A 10,425-nucleotide genomic window follows, 5' to 3' on the forward strand; every position below is an offset into this window, starting at 1 on the left:
TTGCAAGGACTTGCATATATATATATTTCCCACATCACAGCTGAGGATTAAAAACCATTATCATATTGTTTGCAGCGTTCAGACTATGATGACAAAGCCCCACATACTCACATGGTTGGAAATACTGATTTTATTCTGGAGTCCCACCCCAGGTCATTTAAAGAATCTCAGGAGTCACTTATAATTCTGTATTAAGTCAGTCCTCCTCCGTGCGTGCCTGCTGATGCCACCTGTCCCGAGAGCACAGAACTAGCTGTCCCCATCACGGCTGACCTCTACCACTGCTGATTTCTGGAAGCACGGACAGGTGCCGGGCTCGGCAGGTATGCTGTGCTGGCTGAGGTCCAGCGCGTGATAAACCTCCTGGACTAGACAGCTCCAAGGCCAGGCTCTTCGAGGCCGAGATATCACCATGGTAACCAAGGGCCCGGCTTCCTTGGAAACAGGGCGCTGTAGCGATCCTGTTTCCGGTGCTGTCCAGTGCTGTTTACAGCTGCTGATCCTGCAGTGTTTCCCTTGACTCTCTAATATATACCCCGTCAGGTGTCACGCAGCAAAAAACACGGTAGACAAACACAACTGCCTCTGGCCTTTAGACGCCAGCTCTCTGAGTTTGTACGCAGGCATCATCTTCCCATAAAAAGAAACAGTAACAGAAACGGGGTCTGCCTCCGAATAGAGGTGCAGTCCCAGCCTTGAATCATGTCTCGATTCAGTCCTCCTCGGAGAATCTTTTGGCTCTGGCGTGACAGCCAGATCACCCCCCAGCTGTCCGGATCACCCTGGACAATGCGTTTGCTCTTTGGGTTTCCTGTTGGCTTTTTATGATAGCTGGTTTCATTGGTGACCACTCCAAACCCTCGAACGTGTTTTCTTTTCTTTTTTTTTTTTTTAAGATTTTATTTATTTATTTCACAGAGAGAGAGATCACAAGTAGACAGAGAGGCAGGCAGAGAGAGAGATAGAGGAGGAAGCAGGTTCCCTACTGAGCAGAGAGCCCGACGCGGGACTCGATCCCAGGACCCTGAGATCATGACCTGAGCTGAAGGCAGAGGCTCAACCCACTGAGCCACCCAGGCGCCCCTCGAACGTGTTTTCTTTAACCGCTTTAAACCTCAAAGAGATATTTGTGTTCCATTTACCTTCCTCCCCTTCTTTGGCTACTAGGAAAAAAAAAAAAAGTTTAAATTGATGTATGAGGGATACCTTTCACCTATCTTCACAGATCAGAATTTTGAAGTTCTGGGCCTTGGCTGAACCATGGAAGTGTGACACATTTCTTTCGGAACAGTGAGTACTTGACCTACATCACTAGAAGGGGTCACTGAGAGCACAAGGGTCTGTATCAGTAAGCACAGACAACTACAGTCCTCCATCCCGCAAAAATAAAAAATCTGGTTCTCCCAAGCCCTAGGGAGAATGCTACTCTGGAAATGTGAGGTTTTCCACATGTGTTTAGGTTCTCCCTAGCAGACGCTCACTCTGTGTGCTCCCACAGACTCCCTCAGACATCATGAGGGAGCAAAAGGCTAGCTAAGGACAAGGCAGAGGCTGGCACTCTACACCCCTATCCCCCTGACGTGTGTGACATTCCTCAGGCCCTCCTGGCTGCCCTAATGGTTACCTAATAGAGATCCCTGTCCTGGAGGACAGGAGTCTCCCTCAGTTTACAGATGTCCTAGTGATTTACAATCACCTGACTTCCAGAAGAGTCCCAACTGACTTCATATTGATCCCTCATTAGGAAAAAAACAAACAAACAAAAACCCCCACAGCTTGGCTTGACAATAACCAGGACTCTAGTGTCCTGATAGTCTTCTTTACCATATGTCAGCCCTTCTGAACACCCCCTTTGTCCGCACCTCCCCCACTCCTGAGTATATAATCAGCCAGTCCTTGGGGTCATGGGGTAGCCGCTCTTTCTGCCCACAGGTCCTGTCTGCATGCTTTAATAAACCACCATTTTGCACTAACGACGTCTCAAAAATTCTTTCTTGGTCATTGGCTCCAGACCTCACTTGCGTTCTAAAACTTCATCAAACAGGAGAGCAAAGTGTAAAGTTATAGCTATAGCAGAGGAAATGTCTCCCACCCTGCAGGCTCCCTGAGCTTTCCCAACACATTTCCCTGGCTCTCAACCACCGAAGACTTTTGCATGCCAACTTTGGTTTCATTATTTGAGACAATAGCTATGCTAGAACATAAATTTTAAAAATTAAGTATATGGGTTTGATGATCTTCAGTTTGCTTGGCACCTAAAGATGCTGGCTTGAATCACTTTCCTCAGGGAGAAAAAGGGAGAGGGACAGATTGGCCAACCCGGGCCTCCTTCTCTTGCCTGTGAAATGGAGGGGAGGGATGTGGGATGGTCTGTCTCCACCCTTCTGGTTTTAAATCCTACGTCTCCTCAGAAGAAATTTATGTTGCATCCGGGACAGAACGAGACAGAAGGAGCCACCCACACGAACACACAGAGAGACATGTGTAAAGGGACCAAGAACACAGAAGCCCAGAGTTGGGAGAGGTCCAAGTCCCGGGTGCTGCCTCCAGTATCTGAGTGGGCTTCGCCTCTGGGTGTTCTGGGTCAAATGGGGCATCATAGCTGGCACTTCAAGGTCTTGGTTAATGATTTAGGATTATAAACTGGCTAGGGAATTAGCAGTTGGAGATTTTGTTGCCACTTTCCTAAGGATGTGTCACAGTAGCAATTTAACAATATAGAATGCTAAGTGACTCCCAGTATATCTTTCCAGGAGCAGAGACTACCCACTGATGGCCTTCTCCAGTGACATCTTCCATGGAGGTGGGGAAGAGTGGGTCAGATGGTGGCATCTCCAGCAGTGTCTGCTTCAAACCTGGTCCTGAGCAGGTCAGATTGACTTTGGCTTCTGAAAACCAACTTAGGATAATCACCAAGGTTAATGCCTTATTCTAATGGTTATTTGGGAGCAAAGAACTACATCTGAAGAAGAATTTTAACTTTCTAGGGTTTTTAAATGTACTTTTAAGGTTCATCACCAAAATAAGATTCTAGATATCTTAGAAAAGATGGGCACTGAAGCCCTGGATTGTTAATGGGCCTCCCAGAAATGATCTCAAGTTCACCACAGTATCTTGTGGTGTAGTGGACATGAGGGCTTGAAATGAGGTTATGTTTGTCAACCTTATCTACTCCCCAACTGGCCCTACTGCCTGTGGTAACTTTTTAAACTCTCTGAATAGTGGTGCCTTCATTGGTTAATGAAGACAGCTGTTTCTACTCTTCCGGACTTGGTGATTTCTAAGCTCTCCTATTAAGGTTTTGTTATATATTTTTTGAAAGTCTGGGCACCACCAAAGGAAAATGAGCTGAATTCTAAGTATAGTGGGAAAAATATGGACTGCACAGTGCTGAAAATACAATATACATACATTTTAGTACCTTGCAATCCTTACATCATCCACGTGAACAATAAATTTGTGTGCTGGCCATAGTTCCAAATTACACCTGAATTTATTTTTTTGTGCAACTCTTGGTCACACCTCCCTCATTTCCTGGTTAGTCCTTTGTAGACAAGCAACTCCTAAATATAGCATGGTTTCTATGGGAACATGCTTTATCTGTGGATTCTAGGAACACATTTTATCTGAAAAACGAGGTCTGCCAGATTGAACCAAGCTTAGAAATTAGAGTTTGTAATTTTGAAGGAAAGAAATTTAAAACTGGTTGAAATGTTGGTTCCGTGTGAAACTTATCCAGCTGAGTTGAGTTGGTATAAATTTGCTTTTGACAATAAGAGTTAGAAATCTCATCTTCTACTGAAAGGTTTTTTTTTTTTTTAATAATTAAACATATGGTTCCATTACTTTAGATTCTTTTGTCTTTTATCTCTGGCCACCAGCGCTGTTGGATGACCATGTAGCAGATAGCACGGGTGGGGACAACACTCACTTTTCCAAAGTCAGTGAGAATTTTATCAGTTACCTAAATGTAGGCAGACAGGAACTTGCTATACAGGTGATTGAGTTTTTATCCTTTTGAATTCCTGTAGTTGAACAGCAAAGTGATTCGGGGCTGGATTTGCCTGCCACTGGAAGTCATGTTGGTCTCTTGCATCTTCATATGTCCTAAACCCAGTGCTTCCTTATAAATATGTTTTGAGGTCTTAGCACAGCTGAAGATGACTATGAGGGTCAAAAGTGAGGTTGCTGTGAGGAAAGGAAATGCTTTTGAGAAAAATGACATGAACCCTCTTGTGGAAATTACAGCACAGAGGTTTGGGCTTCAAAAGAACCATATCTCTAAATACAGTTGCTGAGGGAAGGGAGTCTTTGAAAATTGAAATATAGAGCTATATTTTGAGCACACTGTTGAAGATATGAATGTGTCTGATAGAGTACTCCTCTAGGTCATTCTTATTTATTTATTTATTTATTTGACACAGAGAGAGAGAGAGAGAGAGAGAGAGAGAAGACACTGAGAGAGGGCACACAAGCAGTGGGAGTGGAAGGAGAAGCAGGCTCCCACCTAGCAGGAAGCCCGACGCAGGGCTCCGTCTCAGGACCCTGGGATCATGACCTGAACTGAAGGCAGAGGCTTAATGACTGAGCTACCCAGGCATCCCTCCTCTAGGTCATTCTTATATTCTTCATGTAAAACATGTGGGCTAAAACATACAAGTATGATAAGAGGCAGCTTTTGAAAAAAAGAAAACCATGGAAGTTTTTCAGGTTACTAAGAAAAATTTCTGCAATAATGACAGTAAAAATGAAAGTCTTGATGTATAAGAATGCTCTTTTATATGTTTAACCAAGAGCTGTGGAGACCAACATCCGTTTGTGGCCCTCAGGAGGTTTATCTGGGTCCTCCATCTTGACTGTTCAACTTCGGAAGTCTTCAGTTTGAAGTGTGCTCGTCATTCATAGCTCACCCCAAGATTTCTCTTGATGCTTGTCATTGCTGGAGTCTTGATTCCAGCTACATGTTTTTGTTGCCTGCCCTGATGTGGATGACCCATAAATAAGCAGCGTGCCCTGAGTCTTCCAGCAGAACCAAATCCTAAGAGGAAAAAAGATCACGTAAGTAGTCTGGGGCATCGTTTGTTTCTGCCTAGAAAACAAGCAGAGAAATACCTAGAAATTACAGGCTATTGAAGGATAATGTTTGGTGAGGAGGTGGGGGCTGTGGCCTTAAGTCTTGAGGTGGGGCAGGGAGACCCAGGGGGAGGTAGAAACAGTAGAACATAGTCCCCATGCATTTAAATATTTTTAGGACAATACTGAGAAGTAACTACAGAAGAGTGGGATCTTGCTTTTGTGAAATATCCTTGTGTATGTTTCGGAGGGAGAAGAGGCATTGGTACTTTGATGCCCTATCCTGTGTCAGGAAATCTGTTAGGTTCTTTACAGACACCATGTAACTTCTTACAAAATATGTGTTCTTATTCCCATATTTATAGCTGAAGAGACAGCTTTAGAGCTTAGCATTTGTCCCACAATTAGGCTGCTGGTGAGTGGCAGGGTACACTGTTTCCAAATGTCATACAGCCTGGGAAGGTGTGTGCATTGAAACTGTGCAACTGACAAATAATTTAGATTTTCCTTGCTTTAAAATAATTTCAAATTTGAATCTTGTCTTCTTAGACTTGGAGACTACCAAAATTTTAAACTAAATTGGTATCATATTTGTTCATAAGTTATATGAAACTCTTCTGTTTCACAGAAAAATCACATAAGCATTATATATTTTATTTTATTGAAAAATTTTTTTTAAAGATTCTATTTATTTATTTGGGAAAGAGAGAGGGAGCAAGAGAGAGTGTGAGTGGGCAGAGGGAGAGAGTGAGGTAGAAGCAGACTCCCCACTGAGCAGGGAGCCCAATGCAGGGCTCGATCCTACGACCCCCGGAGCATGACCTGAGCCAAAGGCAGACACCCAGACACTGAGCCATGCATGTGCCCCAGCATTATATATTTTAAATAAGTACTTTGTGAAAGTGCATATCCTAGCACATAAAATTTGATAATCACATTTTTGAGTTGTAATAAAATCTTAATCAAATATGCCAGGTCCAATATAATGTTTCACAAACAAAGAAATTAGTTATTCCCTCTGAGGAGATGCTGGAGTAGCAGAAGAAAAATTCTAAAATATCTTAGACATTTGCTGTAGAATAGCTTCTCCCTCAGATACCATCGTTCAAACTGCTTCTGGCCAGGTTAGTGGTAGATACATGAGAAAAAGGGACACAGATCCTTCAGGACAGGGATGACTGACCTGTTGATGTCTGAGTCCCACACTGTCCAATCAAATGTTTGAAAAAGTTTTTTATTTTTTACTGTCAGATATTCATAAATATCCGACATTCATAATATTCATAAATACTTACTGGTGCCATAACAGTTTTATGTGACTAAGTGTATATCTGCCTAGGTACATAAAGTAAGGAGAAAGGGGTAAATGTCTTTTCGTTTCTGATCTTTCACGTTAAGTATCATAACTTTTACATGGCTTTTCTTGCAGTTGTTACCGAGCTATTTCAAGTGCACTAGCTCATGTAACTTTCCAATAACTGCTTCACGTAGACAGTAGGACCTCTCCCCTCCACAGCTTGAGCTCTGTGGAGCCAGGTGACTCACACACACTCCCACAGCGACCCAGTGACAGATCTGGCACTCGTTTACAGGACGGCAGATTGCTACGCAGTCACTGCTCCTTACACATCCAGCCTGAAAAACTTACATAAAACTTAAACATGGGCATCTGAGTGGCTCAGTCGATTAAGTGTGTACCTTCAGCTCAGGTCATGATCCGAAGGTCCTGCAGTTGAGCCCTGCATTGGGCTCCCTGCTCAGTGGGGAGACTGCTTCTCCCTCTCCTGACTCTCTTTTGCTCTCTCTCTCTCTCTCTCAAATAAATAAATAAAATCTTTAAAAAAATCAAACAAAAACAGAAAACAAAACTAAATAGAACTCACCCATCAACCCCAACTTTTCACGGAAATGTAACATACTAGTCTAAGATTCAGGGTTAGCAAGAAGAAGAGTGCAGGATATAGTGTGGGCAGCTCCCTACTCAGAAGCTATTCATAGAAAATATTATATATTTATTTAAAGTAGGCTCTATGCCCATCATGAGTCTTTTTTTTTTTAAATTTTTTTTTTTTTTTTAATTTGACAGAGATCACAAGTAGGCAGAGAGGCAGGCAGAGAGAGAGGAAGGGAAGCAGGCTCCCTGCTGCTGAGCAGAGAGCCCAATGCGGGGCCCGATCCCAGGACCCTGGGATCATGACCTGAGCCGAAGGCAGAGGCTTCAACCCACTGAGCCACCCAGGCACCCCCCCATCATGAGTCTTAAGCTCATGTTGCCAAGGATGAGAGTCACATGTTCTATGGACTGAACCAATCAGGTACCCCTAGTAGAAAATATTTTAAAATGTCTGATGCATCTTCTTACAATAATTGCAATTTATATGATCTTCTCTATGTTATCCCAAATTGGATTTCTAACAATAGAAAAAATGACCTTTGTAGATCTGAGTGTCACCTGCGTGTATGCTGACTCTGCCTTTATTTAAAATTTTGTTATTTTATTCATCATGAGTTTTTTGCATTAATTTAGATTTTTTTAAAAAATTGCATTAAAATACCATTGATTTTAATTAATGAGTTTTTGGCCTTTCCTTAAATTTTATGCCACAGGCTAACATGTCCCATGCTAATTTCAGCCCTGGCATGTGAGCTGAATAGAATGACTGTCTACAGTTATGAATTTTATACTCAAACAGACTTATTTCTGTGATTTTGCTTCACTCTTTTTCTTCAATGTTTTGGTAATTAAGGGGAGTCCCTGACAATATATATTGGGTCTACAGCTTGAGGTTTATAAACAGTTGGCTAGGATTGTAAAGCTCAATATTATTAGTTAGTCGCTGTATAGTTTCCATATATCTGTTATAATTTTGTGAATCTTTTGATTTAGGAGTTTACGGTCTTCTAAGCATTTTGTGGTGATACATGGAGTCCAACAATATGACCACCCTGCCAAATGCCTCAAACACAGAGCAAGGCCACTGCAAGGGACACTGCAGGCTGATTTTGATAACACTCTACAGCATGGTTTTGCTTGGAGGCACCATGGGGACAGTACTGATGTCACGTATGATGTGCAAAAGGAAAAGCCAATCCATGATTGCCATGATCATTCTCAATATCATAGTGCTACACTCAGTCCTCCTGGTCAGCCTCCCGTTCCGCCTCAGCTATTATATCTTAGGGGTGTGGGAGTTCGGATCCTTTCTCTGCCGACTGGTCAGCAGCATAATATACGGTCATATGTACTTCACTTTTGTTTTCTATGTGGCCATTGTCATACTCCGATTGCTCGTCTATTTTAAGAAACTCCAAATGCAAAAGTTGCAAAAATACCACATGGTAGTATTAAGCATTGTTATTTGGACCACGGGCAGCCTTGTTTTTTGGCCAATATTACTTTTACAATATGGCATACATCCAAGCTACTCAGAAAAACCACGGTGCTTTGAGTTCTACAAAGATCTCAACCGGGGGGATCTCATTATCTTGAACTACTCTATGATTGTCATTATGATCTCAACAGTTGTTATACTCTTTCTGATAGAGATGGGTGTCATCGTTCAACTGATAAAAGCTCTCTGGCCTGACATGTGGGTACATCAAGACTATAGAGCTCAAATCAAGAGCTTCTTCTTCCTCCTAGTAATAGTGGTCTGTTTTATACCCCATCACGTATTCCGGGTATATTTTATTCAAAATTACTCAGAGATAGACAATTCTGAGTTAGTTCTTTATAATGAAATTTTTGTTGCTTTGACTACTGTCTGTTGCCTGGATATGGTGTGTTTCATAGGTGGGGTTATCCATTAAATACTCCTTGTCCCTCACTTTGTAATTGGTTTTTTACCATTGTGACAAAACAGTTTCAAATGAACAACTGCTACCATGATTTCAAAATTTTTCAAATTCTCAGCTCTTAATTGTCACCGGAATTATTTTTCCATGAAAAGGTAATGAAGACCAATTGTCCCCCTCTTCTTGGGTGATCTGTTCTCCCTGAACTATATATTCACTTGCCATAGCTCTACCCAAGTTGACCCCAAACATCCTTTCCAGACTCAACGGCTACCTCTTTTTCATGCAGTACTTACTCCTGCTGAGCACAACCATGGGCCTTTCCTGCTCAACAGTCCAGCCTGTTCTCTTTGCCTTTGTTATTGCTGAGCTTTGATCTTAGAATGTTCTTTCCCTCCTTCTCCAAACTATATCTTCTTTAAGGTCTAGAGAATTTGAAGACATGGACTCTAGAGCCTTAACTTATTCAACTTATGCTCAACCTGATATACGTGCCTCTTGAAAATGACCGATAGTCAGCGAAGATATGGCCGCTGGCCATAGTATTTGGAGGAAAGAACTAAGTTTAGTAGTCAATAGACTTGACTATTGGAAGGAAACACTTCCAGGATTGCTGGAGCATTAATATGGCTTGATTCTGACTAAGACTTTGTAGGTACTCAGGAAATAGAGAATGCCTCCCAGATTGACGTTTCCAGATATGGATCCATTAAGCAGGAAAAGAAATTGGAAAAGGTGGAAAGCAGCTGGTCTTAGTCAAAGCATGCTATACTAGACTATATTAGATTCTATTAGAGCCCAAACTTTTGAGAGTGTGGGACTGTTTTTAAGCTTATCCAAGGCACCCTATATGAACAAGTAACATTACATAATGAAAATCAACTCTGGTATCAGTTAAATGCAATAGAAATTAACCAAGACAAGCAACCTGGATTGAGATAAATAGAATACAAGTTGGTTGTCTTGGTTATTTTTGATAATAGAATTTATCAAATTATTTTTGATCAATAGAATCGCAGTTGGTTGTCTCGGTTATTTTTGTTGTGTTAGTTGATACTTACCTGACATAGAAATTGAAATGCCCTTATTCTTTTCTTATAATAATGCTACCTTTGATATTAAACTTTAATGATCAAATAACCAAACCCTTACTGGCTAACAAGACAGCATAGTTAATACAAAAGGATTTGAGGGTCATCCACACATGTGGATTTAAAGGTTTTTAGTAACTATGGAATCATGGATGAGGTATTTATAATCTCTGAGCCCCAGTATCCCATGTTACAGGGTTTGGGTAAAGGTGAAACAAGACAGAAGCATGTGTTAAGTTGTGTTACAGTGCCAGGCATGTGATCCTCAGGATAACATTACTTATTTTCCAAATCCAGCGACACTTTTTATAAATAATTTTAAAATAGATTCAAAATGTTGATTCATGTAAAAATAGACTTTAGAGGCTCAGATGCTATTCGTCAATGTTAATCTCACGCTTTATGTAATTATTAAGTCAGTAACTTAATGGATGCTTATTCTTATTTTTGCCTATAAACACTTATT

At 41.4% G+C, this 10,425-nt stretch overlaps 1 protein-coding gene across 1 annotated transcript; it reads left to right on the forward strand.

Annotated features, from left to right (window-relative positions):
- The first annotated feature begins 4,900 nt into the window (after positions 1-4,900).
- On the forward strand, positions 4,901-10,425 carry LOC116876946 (probable G-protein coupled receptor 141). Its single transcript, XM_032873416.1, has 2 exons — positions 4,901-5,058; positions 7,961-10,425. The coding sequence occupies exon 2, from the start codon at positions 7,996-7,998 to the stop codon at positions 8,881-8,883; it is 888 nt and encodes a 295-aa protein (XP_032729307.1). The 5' UTR covers positions 4,901-5,058; positions 7,961-7,995; the 3' UTR covers positions 8,884-10,425.

Source organism: Lontra canadensis, unplaced genomic scaffold, assembly GCF_010015895.1.
Source record: "Lontra canadensis isolate GAN:19392208 unplaced genomic scaffold, GSC_riverotter_1.0 scaffold48, whole genome shotgun sequence".
Taxonomy (NCBI): domain Eukaryota; kingdom Metazoa; phylum Chordata; class Mammalia; order Carnivora; family Mustelidae; genus Lontra; species Lontra canadensis.